Source organism: Cavia porcellus, unplaced genomic scaffold (genome assembly GCF_034190915.1).
Source record: "Cavia porcellus strain 051 isolate PalLab524CR breed Dunkin Hartley unplaced genomic scaffold, mCavPor4.1 scaffold_28, whole genome shotgun sequence".
Taxonomy (NCBI): Eukaryota; Metazoa; Chordata; class Mammalia; order Rodentia; family Caviidae; genus Cavia; species Cavia porcellus.
Genome location: NW_026947511.1, coordinates 46,707,022 through 46,724,125, shown reverse-complemented (window position 1 = coordinate 46,724,125; position 17,104 = coordinate 46,707,022). Strand labels below are relative to the sequence as shown.

The 17,104-nt window shown below is 61.6% G+C and overlaps 1 protein-coding gene across 7 annotated transcripts in view; it reads right to left on the bottom strand.

The window, feature by feature from the left end:
• The window catches only part of Grm4 (glutamate metabotropic receptor 4), a 71,209-nt gene that overhangs the window by 11,113 nt on the left and 42,992 nt on the right, over positions 1-17,104 (bottom strand). For 6 of the 7 annotated variants that reach the window (XM_003473910.5, XM_063239044.1, XM_063239048.1 and 3 more), the window contains 5 exons: positions 13,675-13,810; positions 11,490-11,644; positions 10,563-10,703; positions 2,181-2,381; positions 1,870-2,006 (listed from right to left, as the gene is read on the bottom strand). In XM_003473910.5, the coding sequence (XP_003473958.2) occupies positions 1,870-2,006; positions 2,181-2,381; positions 10,563-10,703; positions 11,490-11,644; positions 13,675-13,810 (770 nt within the window). The remainder of the gene's footprint in view (positions 1-1,869; positions 2,007-2,180; positions 2,382-10,562; positions 10,704-11,489; positions 11,645-13,674; positions 13,811-17,104) is intronic. The other variant, XM_063239045.1, reaches the window with a different exon arrangement.

Here is a 17,104-nt window from a genome sequence, read left to right as displayed (position 1 = left end):
CTGCCCACGACGTCCTGCGGCGTCCACCACCAGCACTTGCTGGAAACGCACACTTCGGGCCTTGTTCCAACAACCCCTGCCCTGTGACTCCTGAGTCTGCTAATTGAGGGGCCTGGGGAGCCCTGCTCGGCAGAACAGGGCGTAGATTCAATCCGAGGACACCGGCTCTGCGCCCGGCATTAGCATCTCTCTACCTCTCTCCCTAGGTCAGGGCTGCTCGTAGGGCCTGCCCCGCCCCACAGAGTGCCTTACGTTACTGGACCTTGAGGGAGTAGCCCTGGCTCAGCGCAAGAGCTGGCTCGGTGAGCGCACCTGGCTGCACCAGCACACGCACATGGCAGGTGCTAATTTTGAGAAACACCGCCTGCCAGACTGGGGCCTGGGCCAAGGAAGGGGCAGTGCTGGGGAGAGGATCCCAAGAGGACCTCACAGCGAGGGGAAAAGGAAACCTCGGTGACATGTGGGTGCTGCCGGATAGGCCACCCCAGCAGCCAGGGTGCAGCATGGCCAGGCCGGTCCCGCCGGAATGACCCCAGCGAGGGCTTTCCCGGGATGCAGGAGGACGGCAGGTGCCCTGGAAGACTCAGGCTCCAGGGTCAGGGCAGTGAGGGACGGTCACACCCTACGGTCACATGTGCCGCTCGGCAACCTTGGGCTCCGGGCCTCCTCTCCACCATTTGATCCAGCAAGCGATAGCAGGGCAGAAGCCGCCTTGTCCTGCTCCCCAGGACGACCCCCACAGCAGTCGAGGGGATGCTGCGTTCATGTCTCACCAGGACGGCAGATCTAACCGGGCCAAACCTGCAGCCCCACCGCACAGGAGCCCAGGGAATTGGCGAGGACAGCCAAGGCTGGGCAGTGACACCCCTTGGCTCCCACCCTTCAGCTCCATCGGGGACAGGGGCCAGGCCATGGGGACGGTTTGCCAGGGCGAGGGGCCTTGTACCCCTGCAGAGGGGGAGGACACCCCTGCACACGCAGCTCCGCCTTCAGCCCCCACGTCTGGGAAACGAGGACCAGGACAGCGCCTGCCTCATGGAGTGGACCTTCGCACAGTCCCGAGGGGAACTGGATCAGAACCAGAGCCTGCATGCAGCGCAGCTCGGGCGGGACTCGAAGCTGCTGCTCCAGGGAATTGGATTCTGCACCCAGACACTGCCCTCTGCACCCACACGAGCCACCTACCCTCTCGGTCCTGTCTCTGCCGTCACAGGAGGGGGCTCTGCCCTGCCAAGCCCCAGAGGACCCCCTGTGTCCCCAGGGCTGGGTTCCCTAAACATCTCCACTGGCCCAGAAGGCTGTGGGGCTATGTGGGGGTTTCACAGGGGGCAGCAGGGTGGGGAGCAGCCCCTCTGAGAGCCCAGGAATCCCAGGGGTCACAGCTCACCCTTCCCCCCAGCAGGGCAAGGATTGTTCTTGGGCACCGACTGCAGGGCTTTGTCCTGAAAGCACACCCAGAGACACCCAGTGGGGCGCTCTGTGAGTCGGGGCTGTGGGGCTCAAATAGCTCCCCGGCCAGTGGTCAGTGCAGACCCCAAACCTGGGCCTTCTGCCTTGAGACTCTGTCCTCCATCTGAAGCAGCCCCACTGCCCTCCCACGCCCAGCAGCCTCTGGTCCTCTCCCTGGGTGCAAACTCATCCATGGGAAGCATCCTAGCCAGTGGGTCACACCAGGACAACCCAGGCAACAGGAGAACAGGGCCAGAATGGGCAGCAGAAGCCCAGCTGCCCTCTTTTTTTCTTTCTGGGGTGCCGGCCTCAGCCTCTGGGGTCTGGGAGCAGGGCAGGGAAGGAAGTCCCTGCTGGGGAGCTGGGGCCCCAGGGTCCAGGTCATCCAGCCTCTGCCCCTCCCGCCCCCGCCCCGCTTACTCGGAGGTGCAGGTGGTCGGTCCAGGAGCCAATGGCCTTGTACTCAGCCGAGCCGTTGCGCAGCTGGTACTGGTAGATGTCGTAGCGCCCGGGGGCATCTCCATTCTCATTGAAGGTCACGGGGTTCCCCGCGATGCCTGTGGGGGTGAGGTCTCCACTAGGCTTTTATCCGGAGGCAGGGAGGATGCCGGACTCAGGGCAGAGACAGCTCTGGGGAGGTCTCGGGAGGGGGCATCCTGGGGGTCTCCACGCTCAGAAACATCTGAAGAGACCCCCGCTCCCTCCCTGCAGGGCCCGCACTGCGCCCCCACCTGAGAAGTTGACGTTTCGGATGTACTTAAGCAGCTGGGTGCCGTCCACGGGGTCCATGCGAGGACAGAGCCCCACACGGCCAGGACACAGGTCTCGGTGCATGGCGTGCAGCGCGTGGCCCATGGCGTACACGGCGTCAATCACGAACTGCACCTTCCCCTCCTGCTCGTATGCGGAGTCCTGCCCGATGCGCTCCCGGTCTGCAAGGAAACACCCGGCACAGGTGCCCGTGACCCCTCCGCTCTCACAGCAGTGCCCCGGGTGCCAGAGCTGACCCTGAGGCCCAGGGGAGCACAGGGTGCCCAGCCTGTGCAAACCCAGCCCAGGGCCTGCTCTCCCTCCCCAGGGGTGGGTTCTGTCACTGGGTAAAGGCAGCCTGGAAGTCTTCCTGGAGGAGGTGGTGGCTTCAAACCCCAGACATCTGCTCTTTGTGGTTACAAATCACACATCAGCCCTCTGATTCTCCCAGCGGTGCTCTGAAGTGAGCGATCATCTCCATTAGAGGTGGGGAAACTGAGGCACAGGCAGGCAAGGAACATTGCAGGACCCTACAGAGCTGATCTGAATGTAGAGGCTCCAGCTCTCAGCCTGTGCACTGTGCTGGGGAAAGTGGGGTGTGACTGGGGACCCCAAAGTGACAGCAGAGGAAGGGAAGAGATAGATGGAACTCCAGGAAAGCCCATCCACCCTCCCAAGACTACAGCACTGCACACAGCACGGCCCAGCCTCCTTCTCAAGGGCAGGACCAGGAGGTGATGCCCAGAGCCCGTCTCAGCCTGCTCTCCCTGCTGCGGGGCACAGGCCACACAGGCCCCTACAGGCAGCCGGAGAGGGCTGCACCATCCAGGCTGGCCTGGGTCGCACTTGGCCCCGCGTCCCTGGGACCTCACTCTGTACGGCTACCCCACCTTCCACCCACCTCACCCCCAGCAGATATGACAGCAGCCATCTGTCAACCCTCAGCCAGCCTGGACACTCATTGACCCCGCTGCCCAGGAGCCCACACTGTGTTCAGCCTGGCTCAGGGTGGACAGCCACGGGCAGCCAAGTGGACCCTGGAAACCACAGCATCACCATGGCAGGGATGGCAGGGCCACTGCGGCCCCCTTCTCCAACTGTCCTTCTATGGATGAGAAGGCTCATCTGGGGCCCAGAGAGGGGAGCTCCAGGTCACACAGCCAGAAGCTGAGCCTGTCAGTGAAAGGATGAGCACCCCAGCTCCCCAGAACCCCCTCCTCCCGCCCCGGTCGCACTGGCCTCGGTCCTCACCCACACCGAAGCAGTTAGCTTTGCTAACAGGCAGAGCTATTTCTAGGTCAAGGCACAGGCAGGAAGAAACATGAGACAGATTCCCGGGCTTCACCATGCTGCCTGCTCACCCAGACCTCTGATCACAGGGTTCTGAGAGCCAGGAAAGGGAGAACAGGGACATCGCTGTGCCCTGAGGGCAACAGAGAGGTCTGGGGGTGGGAAAGCCACTCCTGCACCAGGCCCAGCCTCAGGCCCGAGCCCAGGCCCAGAAGAGCACAGGACTCCTCCACAGCCCCCCACACCTCCCTGGATCCGGGTGAGGGATAAATTATTAAGCAGGGACAGAGCAGGCTGCGGCCACTGCGGAGGAGACACACTGGCTCCCAAGGCCAAGGACGCCGGACGCGGACGTGGTGCAGCTCACCTGCCCGACCCCGGGGTTCCTCCTCCAGGTCCAGCTGAATCATTTGCTCCTGAGCCACTGAGCCACCACTGAGCGTAAAGGCCCCACAAGATGCAACGCTGGCAGGTCAAAGGGCCCTCCCACCACCCCACCTCTGGGGTGCCTGCCCAGACCTGGAGTCCTTATGCTGCTGTCACCCTCTGCAGGTCTGCAGGAGGCAGCTGCAGGGAAGGGAGGGACTCAGGGGAGGGCAGGGACCCCGCAGCTTGGGGAGACAAGCAGACACGCGCGTCTGTGAGCTACTGAGGAGATAAATTCAAGATACATGGCAGCAGTGACAGCAGCAACAGTTCGAAGATGTCCTAATTGTGTCCCGGGGCACAGCGAGGCAGAGATGGGTTTGGCTCCTCCACGGGTGACAGCCAGCCAGGGACCCAGAGGGAGGATTTTCTCCCTCAAACCCGGGAGCCGTGGTTACTACGGTGACTGCAGCCTTTGTCTGCAGGTTGTAAATTGTAATTGAAATGCGTTTTCAAGGTTGAAATAATCAGAGTCCTCATTGTGTCCCCCTCACCTCCTCACGGCTCCCGACTCTGCCCACCCACCCTGCCGGCCGGGATCCCGAGGCCCACACTACGCTCATGCAGGGTAACCAGGTCCACTGTGTGGGCGCAGCCACCAGTGTACACACTTCTGCACACACACGTGCTCAGAAGGTATCCATGTACACACACACGGTGTGCACACAGCCACACATTTAACTCAAATGGGTCACTCACTCGGTCACCCCGTCCAGGGCTGGGCAGCCCCGGCAGCAGCTCCTAAGGAGTACAGCACACAGGTGTCCTGTTCAGGAGGGGACACACAGAGGGGGTCAAGGGGCGTGGAACACCACACCATGGTATTTTGGGGGGGCGGTGGGAGTCGACAAGGTCACCATCTTGGGGTGACACCACTCACCCGGTGTGGGCAGGGCCCTTGACTCCCAGGGGAGCCAGACACCTGGACCAGGAGGGAGCGCGGAGCCCTCCCGCACAACCCTGCTGACCCCGGGAGGAACACCGGTGGCAGGAGCTGAGACCTCAGTTCCAGTGGTGACTTCCGGGTCACTTCTCGATGCCAAATTTAAAAAGACCCTCATGGAGCGCCCAGGTCCCCCAAAGTCTGACCTAAAGAACATTCCCCAGATGTCTATAGACCCCAGTTTGAGGAGCAGCACATGAACATCTGGGTCCGATGGGCCAGCCAGAAGGCCTGCCTGGCCCCCGCTGGGTCCGGTGGTCTCTGAGCTGTGCACCCTGCCTGTCACTCTGTCCTCTGGCTGAACCAATCTGCTGGGATTTCTTCTGCCGTGCAGCCTCCAGACCCGAGTCCTCCCCAGCAAGCCGCCCTCGGCTCCTGGCAAGAGTTGTCCCTCGTTGCTGGCAGCAATTTCTCTGCCCCGTTTTCTCCTGACCCACTTTGCACAGCCTCTCCAAGGACACAGAGCTTGTGGAGGTCACAAATTGCTCAGGGAAGGGGCCCAACCCCTGTCCTCACTCTGCTTGGTCCCCGATTTCCGTGACGGCCAGCAACGGTGCGGCCGCTCCTGCCTGGATGACACAGCCCAGGCTTCGGGACGACAAGCTCAGGCTCCCTCGGCTCCTCCTCCTGTCCAGGGCTCTGTCTCAGGCCCTTTTCTAAGCGTCCCCTCCCGCCCCCGCTCCTCCTCCCCACGGTCCCCTCTCAGGGCCATGGTGACTCCGTCCACCTCCTCGCTCCAGCCAAGAACCCATGAGTCACCCTGGAATTTCTGTCCTCCTTCCCTCACCTTGAATCCTGTTATGGATTAAACACTGGTGGTCAATTTAACACGGCTGAACTAAATCGGCACGGTGCTGAGTGTAGGTCACTGAGGAAAGCTGCCCGCACAGGAGAGGTGGAGAGGGCAGCTGGGCCCTGTGGGTCCTCCTAAGTGTCGCCACTTTGGAGCGGTGGGTTCTCCTGGGGGAGCTTGTCATGCAGCTCCCCTGACATGAACTCAGCCATCATCAGAGGAGCTCGGGACCTTGTCACTGAGAGTGGCTGCGGTTCACTTTGGGGCAGCTCTGCTCCTAACGCTGAGCATCACTTCCTGGCTCCGCAGTGGAAGATGTGTGCTGTTTAATCTCCTGGAGGAGCTCGTCACGCTGGCTTCCTGATATGAACCTGGCTGTTATCATCATCAGAGGAGCCCGGGACCCACTGTCACTGAGGATGGCTGTGGTGCTTTTCAGGGGAGCCCTGGTCTTTATTTTGAGTGTCACTTCTTGACTCCAGTGCAGAACCCTCAACCTATGGACACAGTTCCTTCACCCTGCTGGCATAGAATTTCTAGCTTCCACGGCTGACCTTGGGCCTTCCCAGCACAGATCTGCAAAACAGACTGGCCTGAGACCTTCTTGTGGGCTCTAGATCTCCAGTTGGACTCATGGGAGGCATTGTCATGGGCTCTGGATCTTTAGCTGGACTCATGTAGGACATTGCTACGGATCCAGGTCTTCAGCTGGGTTTTTTGTTGTTGTTTGTTTTGTTTTTTTAGGACTTTAGTGTGTGGGCAGATTTCCTGCACTTTCTTGTGTTTAACTCTGGGTGACCATCATAAAGTGATATTATAAACTCAGTGTCCTGTAGGTAATCATTCTCCTTGCAGTCCCCAACTAAAACAAATCCTTTTGCAAACTCTGCAGCCATCCTGAAAATTAACCAAGAACCTGGCCCTTCTCAAGACCTCCTGGCAGTGGCCAGAGCAAGTTTAGACCACGAGCCAGTCCCTTCCACTCTCTCCCATCCTGCAGTGCTCCATCCCTTTCTGCACATGCAGATGGCCTGAGTTCCTATCTCAGCCTTGCCACTTCCTGTGTGCCAAGTCCTACCCTGTGTGCCTCAGTTTTTCATCTGTAAAATGGGTTGCTTTGAGGACCAGCCCAACAGACAGAGTTTGACAGTTGATAAATGCTATGCAAATGCTCGGTGTTATTGTTCCCCTCTTTTATTATTACTTTTTTGGTTGCTGTTAGCACAGGCTGGGGGACTCGTGTCTCCCCACTTGTCCTCAGCCGTCGTCACACGCCACCCTCCCTCCCCGAGCACCCAACCCCGGGAGCAGCAGGCAATAAATTTCTCCGATCTCCTCATAAACCGCGCCGTCCTCGGCTCAGCCATCACCTGGCCCGCAGTGCTGTCAGAAAGACGGATGCCACATCTGCCTTGTTTATGACTTTAATTCCCAGCCCTGCTCTGCAGGCGCCAGGGTGGGGCCAGGAGGGGGTGGCGCTGCCCTCGCAGGGCTGAAAACTGCAGAGACAGAGCCGGAGACGTCCCCAAAGGGGCACCTGCAAGCTCTTCCTGCAGACCGGCCCCCTCGGGCTCCCGGGAGCTGCCAGACAGGTGCTGGGGACTGGGACCCTGCCAAGCACACGAGGCTGCGAGCGGCACAGTGCCAGGACCCCAGCTCGGGGAGCCGACAAGCACACTCCTGAGAAAGAAGCGGGCGGGGTCCCACGCAGCCTGCGCCCCAGCTGTGGTACCTGCCGTGCTCTGCCTGGCAAACTGAGGCACTGGGAACTCATGACCGCAGCGATGGGGCCCGAGATGCCCATGGTGTCCACACCCCCACGGGAGGATGGAGGGGCTCCTTGCTCTCTGTCCCGGGTCCCCGGGGATAAGCTCACTGCAGTGACCCCCCGATCGCTGCCTCCGCTCCTCCTTCCCGGGCGGGCCCTTCCCAAACACGCTTCCTGCTCGCAAGCCCTCAGGAGGGACGGCGAAGGCGGGAAGACAGATGGAGCCTTCCCGAAGGTGAAGCCAGGACCGCACAGCCCTTCCCACCCTCTCAGAAGGCCACTCCCCCTGTGTCCATCCCACACAGGAAGCACGTGTCTGCCAGCACCAAGGGCAGGGGTCAGGGCAGCTGGAGCCAGACACTGGGCAGTGAGAGGGCTGCAGGGCGTCCGCAGGCACCGGGCACGGGGCAGGGAGGGACGGGAGGCGGAGGGAGGCTCCAGCGCCAGCACCGCCCTGCTCCACGGGCCTCAGTTTCTCTGCTCTGAAGCGGGTGCTGCGCTGGGGACACCCAAGCCCACTCACCGGCTGGCAGCTCCTGCCTCTGGGTCTGGGACTCAGCTGCTGGTCTAAGCCCCGCTTCCCCAGCCGCCGTGCTGTTCAGGGGCCACCACGCCCCGAGCGCCTGCCACAGGGGTCAGGAATCAGAAGCCTCATGCCAGAGGCAACCTGGAGGACTGGCGGTGACTGCCAGCTCCACAGACAAGCACCTGACACCCACAGAGCTCAGCCTTCCAAGGTCACACAGCAGGAGGAGGCTGAGCTGGGCAGGAGGGGTCCAGCACCCCAGGAGCCCAGCGTCCCCCGGTGCCCCCCTTCCCATGCAGTCCCAGCTGCTCCAGGGCCCATCACACCTGACGGGGCCCCTGTCGGCCTCGGTGGGCTCCACAGCTTCGAGGCATGTCCCCGCCCTCCTGTGAGCCCGGCCTCTCCTGGGCCTGGGGAGCCCATGTCCTCCTGCCACTCACTGTCCCCCGAGCCAGAGTCCCAGCCTTCGCTGCACAGTGGAGCCCACGGGAGCCTTCTTGTTCCTGGGGTTCAGGGGCACCCAGCACGGGATATCACAGAGCACCCGGGACGGGTGTCAGGACTGAGAACTTGTACACACTCCTCACTGACCCGAGGCAGGTGTGCAGCTCGGTCACCCGGGGAGCCTGAGCCTCCACAGCCAGGCCCCACCCCACTTCCCATTCAGTAGCCTGAGCATGGCCGTGTTACAGTTCAAACGGCGCCTCTCCCTTCCTTCCAGAACATTCCTGTCCTCCCTCCCTGCCTCTGCAGCACTGAGACCCAACACTGCCCTCAGGACTTCTAGAGAGCCCAGGATCCTCCAGACATGGCCGCACAGCCTGCCAGACAGCCAGGTGACCCCAGAGAGCCCCCCACTTCCGGTTTCACCCGTCCCACCCTAGTTGTGATCAGGGTGCCCCAGAACAGGAGAGAGGGGACACTGGGCCGCCCTGCCTGTGAGGGCCCGGCCCCAGGCCCCGCCCAGCAGGTTCCCTTCTCACAGCTCCGTCAGCTCCCGCTTCCCGCTGGTGACCTTTGCTGCCTTGTGAGGGAGACAGGAGGTGACGTTTCCAAAAGCATGAAACAGCGGACTCATGGTAACAGTGGTGTCCACGGCATCAGCTCCCCCTGGGAGTGCGTAAACCTCCCCAAAGACACTCACAGACCCTTCCCACGCAGGCGCACTGACTCATGCGTGTATGTGGTCACACGTGTGCGTGCACACACAGCCTCCGGGCACATGCATGTTCCCCGTGCACCCCGTGCACGGCAGATGCAGTCAGCTCGGCCTGAGCCTGCCCCAGGGCTCAGAGGGCAGATGTCCACCCTGTCCAACAGCTGGGAACCTGAGCCACGATGGGTCAGCACACTCCCCACCTGACCACCACGTACCCCATCACCTCCTGGCCCTGGTGGATGGTCTGTCAGATGCAGAGGGCAACCTCCCTGGCCTACCAGGCCTCCCCCAAGCTGGCCAGTGTGGTGAGACATGAGGTGGAACTCCTCATCCTGCCGAGGCACCCACAGGACGACAGGCACCCAGTCCCATACCACATCACGAGGAGGCCCTGCTGCAGAGCAGCCCAGACCCACAGCATGCAAGGACACGTGCCCACGTGTACCCAAAGCCAGCACCACAATTGCTAATTGAGGAACTGAGGGTTCACGGCTCAGACCCAGGTTCCAGTCTTGTTCTACCATCTCCCAGCTGTGGGATCCTCCTTTGAGCCTCAGTCCTCCCACCTGTAAAATGGGCAGACCACTGCCCCCTTGTGCAGCTCACTCTGCACAAGGCCTCAGATGTTTTCTCTGCAGGGAAGGCTGGCCTGGTCACTTTTAAAAGACCTTTCCCACAACACATTCCTTTTCTTTCCTTCAGTGTTTGGTTTTTAGTGCACATTTCTGACATACTCTATAATTTATTTATCTACTTGTCATCTACTTCTCCACTAGAATAAAAACTCCCAGAGAATTTTTTTTTTTTTTTTTTTTTTTTTTTTTTGGTGCTGGGGAATGAACTCCTTACCTTGAATTTGCCAGGCTTATGCCACAGAGCTAAATTCCCAACTCCCTTTTTTTTTTTTGTTTTTTTGAGACAGGGTTTCACAGTGCAATTCAAGTCAGCCTTGAACTCCATATGTAGCCCAGGCTGGTCTTGAACTCACAGCAGTCTTCCTACCTCGGCCTCCCAAGGGCTGGGATTACAGGTGTGCCTGTAATCACCACACCCGGCTTCCTAGAGAATTTTGACTCTCCTTCACTGCTATCTTCACCATGCTTAGGATAGAGCCAGCCAGTCCTAAGAGCAAAACTAGTGTTTGTTGAATGACTAAGGGAACCTTGATTGGCTAGAAGTGGTTTCTGTTCAGATATGAGATCATTGTGTATTGTGGGACCTGAACTCAGTTGTGTGAGCTAGCCCCAGGAGTCCACATGAACCCCAAGGCAGTTAGATGACCCCGGGGGCTCCGTAGCCCAGTCACAGGCAGCTTCCCAACCAAGGGGCACAATGGTTTGTACAATGAAGGATCAACTCTCCCTCCACCCAGCACTGGCTCTGACCCCGCCTCTCAGGCCCTCCCGCCCCGCCCCTTTCCTATATGGCCCCGCCCCTTTCCGCCGCGCGCATGCTCACTGGTGCACTTCTTGACGTGGCTGCCCTTCTTGAGCGCGTGGCGGCTCAGCTTGCAGTGGAAGTTGTCCTCCCAGAACTCGGCGAACCAGATATTGCGCCGGTTGTTGTCCAGCGTGCGGCTGGAGAAGTAGCGGTCGAAGCCTGACAGGGAACCGGAGGGGACGGAGGTCAGGGCCTGGGGTGCAGCCCCGGACTCGGCCCCACCCATCCCCCAGGCTGGGCCATCCAGACCCTGACCGGGAGCCGACCTGAGCCACACAGCTGTTGCTCTGTCCTGCAGAAAGTGCAGCTTAGGGGCCAGGGGCGGTGGGGGGGGTCCCTGAGTCTCAAGTCCCTGTGCCAGGACAGCTGGTGCTAGGGTTTCTGGGGGTGTGGGCTTCGGGATGAAGAGAGGACACCCTGAGTGACCTTGAGCATACCCCCTTCTCAGCCTCAATCTCAGGGAAGGTTTCCCAGGGCACCGGTGTGTGAGGTCCCTCCCTCTCCATGGGTGCAGGGTTCTGTTGCACAGAGGGCAGGAGAGGAAGGTGGGGAGCCAGCTCCCCTAGGTGAGCTGCGAATCGGGGCATAGCCACAGCCGGGCCCAGCCGCCATCCCGGGACCTGCCCCTGGCACAGTGCCCTCGGAAGCAGACAGCTCCCGGCTACCCGCAGAGGACCCTGCCAGAAGGGGGAGGGCAGCTCCCACAGGCGAAGGAGAGATGCAGCTGTGTGCGTGTGGCACTCCTCCCACACGGAGGGCGCCGGAGTCTGCTGCTCCACAACTCCACAGAGCTGAGTGTAGCCTGGATGCCTCCCAGCCCAGAGCTGGGACCAGGAGGCCTCAGCCAAGGAGCAGGAGAGCAGAGACCCTGGGGAGCCAGGGGCAGGAGCAGGAGCAGGAGGGGGCGGGGACTGGCAGGGTGAGCCCGAAGCCGGCCAGGCCTACCTCGCACAGACATCCTCTTGGGGAGGATGGTGACGGCGCCCTCGGCCACCTCCTCCAGGTGCAGCACGGGTGCGATCTTGGAGCCCCAGCTGTCCGAGCCCATCCAGAAGAAGTGGCCTGTCTGGTTGGCCCTGCGTGCCGCCTGCAGCACACGCCTGGGGACACACACCGGCCCAGCCCAGCTGCCACACCTGCCTGTGGGCCCACTGCCGCCAGTCATAGACCATGCCGGTCCCCACCCCTGACCCACCAGACCAGGGCTCACATCTGTGCGCCTCACCCAAGCCTGTGCCCAGGCCTCTCCTGCTACAAGTCCAGTATGCTCCCCAGACTGAACTCTGTCCCTGCAGAGGCCACAGCTGTCTCCCTGGATCATACATGCCCCAGGTGACTTTCCTGGGGAGGTCCTCTCAGACCCCTCCCTGCCTTCCCGCCCTAGGCCACCTCTACACCCCTTAGGCAGCCTCAGTGTCACATACACACCCCTACCTCCGGCCCTCACGGGGCACAGGGGGCCAGCGGGGCCCTCTCTGTGCACCCACCTGTGCCAAAAGCCCAGGCCTTCGTCAACCTGCTCCCCTCCTCCCGCCGGGTAGATGAGAGTGTGGGTCAGCAGCTGCTCACCATGCCCCAGGCCTATGTGACGGTGACCTTAAGCAAACCAGGGACAGAGAGCCCAGCATGGGCCCAAGACGATGCACTATGAATTAAGTGACCCTCAGTGACAGCTCCTGGCACAATCCCCTTAACCCTGCGTCCCCATGGAGAACAACGGAGCAGGGGAGGTTACCAGGCCAGACACTGCCCCTGCCCTTGGTGGGGGCCCAGGGCTCGGGTGAGGCTGAGCCTGTGCAGGCTGTGGCCAGCAGGGCCTCAGGCTCCCAGAGGGGAGTGACCATCCCCAGGCCAAGGAGCCTGGGCCCTCCTGCCTGCATCTTCTGACTCCCTGTGCCTCCCCAGCACCCACTAACGGTGGGTGGGGCCGCTCAGAGCCCACCCAGGCCCTGCTAATACCACCTGCTTCCACTGCATAGGGCAGAGCTCTAGCCCAGCGTCCCCGCAGTCACCTGCGTTTATTTTTACTGTTTGCTTTGGAAAATGCACGTGGATTTCCAGAAATGACCTGCCTTTGCCCACACTGCCTGCCTACGGCCAGCTCTGGAGCAGAACCGCGTCCTCTCCCCCACTTCCTGTCTGCAACAGAAACCAGGCCCTCTGTCCTTCCTTCCCGGCCAGCTTGGGTGTCCGCCTTGGCTGCCGGTGTCCCTGGAAGCAGCAGGCCCGGTGGGGGTGCAGAAGTGGGCCTGGGGGTTCACAAGCATCTGAGCCAGAGTTGGGGGACCTGTACCCCTTGAGAGGGCAGGTACACCCTCCGTAAAGTTTGGAGGGGGTCAGAACTGAGGTCTTAGGATGGCCCCCCACCTTTCCCTACCTGAGATACCCTGGCCATCTCCTGATGATCTTCCAGCCCTCCTCTAAGTTCAGACCTGGACCCCTACCTAGGGGACGCACAGAAAGGGGCCAGCCTAGGTTCCTACAGGGCACGTCCTGGCCACCAGCACCTGCTGCTCCAGTCTGCAGATGGGCAGACTGAGGCCCGGAACGGTGCTCTCCATCCCACTGAGTGTGCACCTGAGCCAACATCCCTAGCCATACTTCCTGTGCCCCGAGCACCCCAAAGAGAGGAAAGGTGCCACAGTGTGGCCAGCGTCTACGGGGCACCTACTTCCTGCTACTCAGTTTTCAAACACAATTAGACAGGCACCCGCTTTACACACTAAATAGCGGGCCAGGGATACAGCTCTGCAGTGCAGCACCTGCCTGGCAAGCGTGAGGTCCAGAGTTCGATCCTAGGTACCAACAAAACTACATAGCAACCAAGAAGCCCAGAGAGATTAAGAGCTTGTAGAGGTCGGGGCTGGGGATTTAGCTCAGCGGCATAAGCACCTGCCTTGCAAGCAGGCAGTCGTGAGTTTGATCCCGGTACTGATAAAAAGGAAAAAGACAAAAAAAAAAAGAGCTTGCAGAGGTCACACAGCTCGTAGGTGGGATCGGAACCCTGGCCCTGGCCCCCACATCCACAGCCTCAGCACTTCCTCTGGGCCATTCCTGCAGGCAGAAGGGCCACCTCCATCCCCTCTGGGCACAGGCTGGGCTCAGCCCCGGCCCCTGCCCCGGGCCTCACCTGATGTCATCCTCGTTGGCGAAGATGATGACGGCCCTGGCATTTGAGGTCTCCAGGAGCCTCCGGATGATCTTGTCGAACTCGCCCGTCTTGGGCTCCCGGGGGATCTTCACCGACTGCGCAATGCACACTCCCCCTGCGGGAGAGGCATGTCAGCAGGACTCCGCCTGGAGAAGGCCAGCGCTGCCCACTCCCCACTCCCCAGCCTGCGGCCAGCCCTGCGGGGCATCGGGGGGCAGGTTGTGCAGTGAGGACAGCGTGGCATGAACCTGGGCTTTGCTCTCCAGCCTGGGGCCCTAGGGATGTGGCTGAACAGCTCTGTGCCTCAGTTTCCCCGTGCAGAAGCTAGAGGTGACATGGTATCATGGTGCCCGGGTTTGAATCCTAGCCCTGCTGGTCACTGCAGAGCATCAGTGCGTATAAATACAGGGCAGTCCTCAGGCCACAGGGCTGTGGGAGCCGGGTCTCTCTGGAGCTGGCCAGCTGGAGTCCCACCCAGTGCCCTGGGATGGAGGCAGCTGAGGATCACCGCGTTCCATGTCACCCACTGCACCAGACACACGAAGGACGGATGGGGGAGGGGGCACCCCGAAGCCACACAGTGCCCTACCCTACTGCCTTCCGGGAGCTGGGAACACCCAGAGAACCCAAGCCTGTGCCCCGGTGACAGAGCAGGTGTCGGGGAAAGCACCAGAGATGACTGGAGCGAAGCCAGGCCCCTCTGAGCCTCTGGCCTCCTCTGGGTCCCCTGGGAACAGAGTACTCCTGAGCCTCCACACCCACCAGGGCTGGGGCCCCTCAATGCTGCCCCAGGCACCCCTGGGTCTCTGCCCAGGCTTAGTGTCCCATCCACCAGGTACATGGGTGCTCCTGGGGCAGGGCGCACAGGCTATCCCATACCCCCCCCCAGCAGGCCCAGGGGAGGCTGCGCACCCAGGGCCACAAGGGGCACTCAGCAGGAGGGGCTACTCTGTGCCAGGGTCCCTGCAAGGCCTGGGGCAACAGGCCACAGCACACGCACACACAGGAAGTCCCCCCACCAGAGAAGGGCAAAGTCACCAGGAGTGCAGGGGTCGTGGGGAGAAGGAGCAAGGGTCCCCAGGAACTGGCGGCCACGGCACTGGCCAGGCGCTGATGGTGGCGGGCAGGCCCCCAGCTCCCTGCTAATGCCTGCATATGGTTCCTTTCCTGTTAGAAAAAGGCCAGCTGCGACCTTTCTCCCTCAGCCTGAGGAGACAGATGGACAGGAGGGAGAGGCTGGACTGGCCAGGGAGGGAGGGCAAGTGGGGGCTGTGTAATCCGTCTGGAACAGCAGAGACGCTGGGTTCAGTAGGAATTTGGGGTCAGGCCTCCCACACCCCAAGGACACCTCTTGACATCTTTGCCAACCTACGGGGCGTCTGGAGGGGGCCCAGGCAATGCTAATGAGCACCAGCAGGGTGTAGGCCCTCGCTCCTCTGGTGCCAGGATGGCACCACGCCATTGCTGTGTGGGTGAGGAAACTGGCTTCTCCAAGGTTGGGAGAGAGGACCGGGATGGGCTTAAAGTTAGGCTGCAGGCGGGGGGGGGGGGGGCAGCGCTGTTCCTGCAGGAGGACGGGGAAGGGGAGCACGGTGGCCATGGGGAACCAGCAAGGACAGCCCCATTGTGCACCTGGCATCAGGTCTCCAGGGGGCTCACACTCCTGGGGGCAGGTGCTCATGCCCCCATCAGACAGGTGGGAACCGAGGCCCGGAGATGCCCGGCAAGGCCCAGTGTCCCCCAGGCAGAAAGGCCCCAAGCCTGCAGCCCCCCAGAGTTGCCCCCTTGCCCTCCTTCAGCTGCAAGGCAGCTCCTGCCCGGCATGCACTGAGAATGGAAGGGCAGTGCCTCCTGGGTACACACGGCACAGACAGGCGTCCCAGCCCGTGCTGCTACAGGTCACGAGCCACACAGCAGCCCTCAGCACCCTGGGGTGCAGCCCCTCCCAGGGAGCCTGGCTGTTGCACCCTAGGGATAACTTCCTCAAACCCTGCCCACCCACCCCCTCACTCTCCGGTGCCTCCACAATACAGTGAGGACCCGGAGCCCACGCCACAGTAAACACCATCTCACAAAGCCCCAGAGTCGGCGCGGAACGAGTCTGCTCCCCAGGGTCCCCTTCATGAACCCCACACGCTGCTCCCCAGCCCCGTCCAGCCTCCTGCCAGGGCCCTGACAGAACCAGCAGCCATGTGCCAGCTTCAAGCCCTGCTGTCCCAGCCAAGGCAGGGCCACCACCTGCCAGGTCGGGGTGCAGGAAGCCACAGCCCTTTGCCAGGGACACCCGAGCAGGGGAGGCTGGGGAGCTGGGAGACCATGGTTCCCAGCAAGAGGCACAGAGAGCCCAGACTTAGGCCAGAGAGGATCGCCCGCAGCACACAGTGCCGACACAGCCCCCGGACTCAGTCACTCAGTCAGCCTGGGGGGACTAGGACCCAGGCCAGCTCCTGCCTGCATGCCCAGAAGTGCTGCGCTCACCCTGGCCCCAGCCTCCACCCCTGCACCCGCTGCAGCGTCCCCAGCCTGCCCTCCCTCCACCTCCACCTTCTATGCTGTCCCATCCATCAAACCGGCTGTCCTTGGCCCCCACTGGCCTGGACATTGCTGGAGGCCATCAGAGCGCTCGGAGCCCATGGCCATGACCAGGAATGCCGCGTGCTGGTGGCCCCAGCATCAGCACCACCTCCTCCCCGCTCCTGCCAGGGACCCCAGCTCTCGGGCAGGGGACACACACACAGGCGCTCACTGCAGCGTTGGTCGCAGCTGGCGAAACAAAAACAATCTAAATATTTTACAACAAGACAGCTAAACCTCGGCGCGTCCGCCTGGTAAGCAGTTAAGATTAATAAAACTGCCCTCCAACGTCTGCGTGACAGGTGCCGAAAACAAAATGGACTGAGAGGAGCCAGTTACAGCATGCTCTGTCCCATTTATGCACAACTTAAAGACCACATGGGACACTTATTTCTGGACACCCGTGCATGCAGTCAGGAGAAAAGGCTGCACAGGGGCAGATCCCCGCTATAACCACATCCCCCTGGTGCCCAGAACACAGCCTGGCACATAGAGGTCCTCATTAGCCATGTGTCGAGCGACTAAACAAGGCCCAGAAGGAACCCCCCACCCATCAGAATCACCATCACCCAAAGAAGGAAGCCAGGGGCAGGGTTCCGGAGAGCGCCACCCTGCGCTGCCACGCACGCACCTTTCTGTCTCTTCACAAAAAAATCAGAAGCATGATCCTACGCCACCTGGCAGGGGCGGGGGATCCCCAGCCACCTCCCCACCTCGTCACTCTGACTCCCAGGCCGCTTGCACTGCCCTGAGGCACCCACCCCCGCCCGGGCAGCGCCCATCAGCTCCCAGCTGGTCCTCAGGGCCCACAGGAGACTCCTCTCTGCACGCTCTT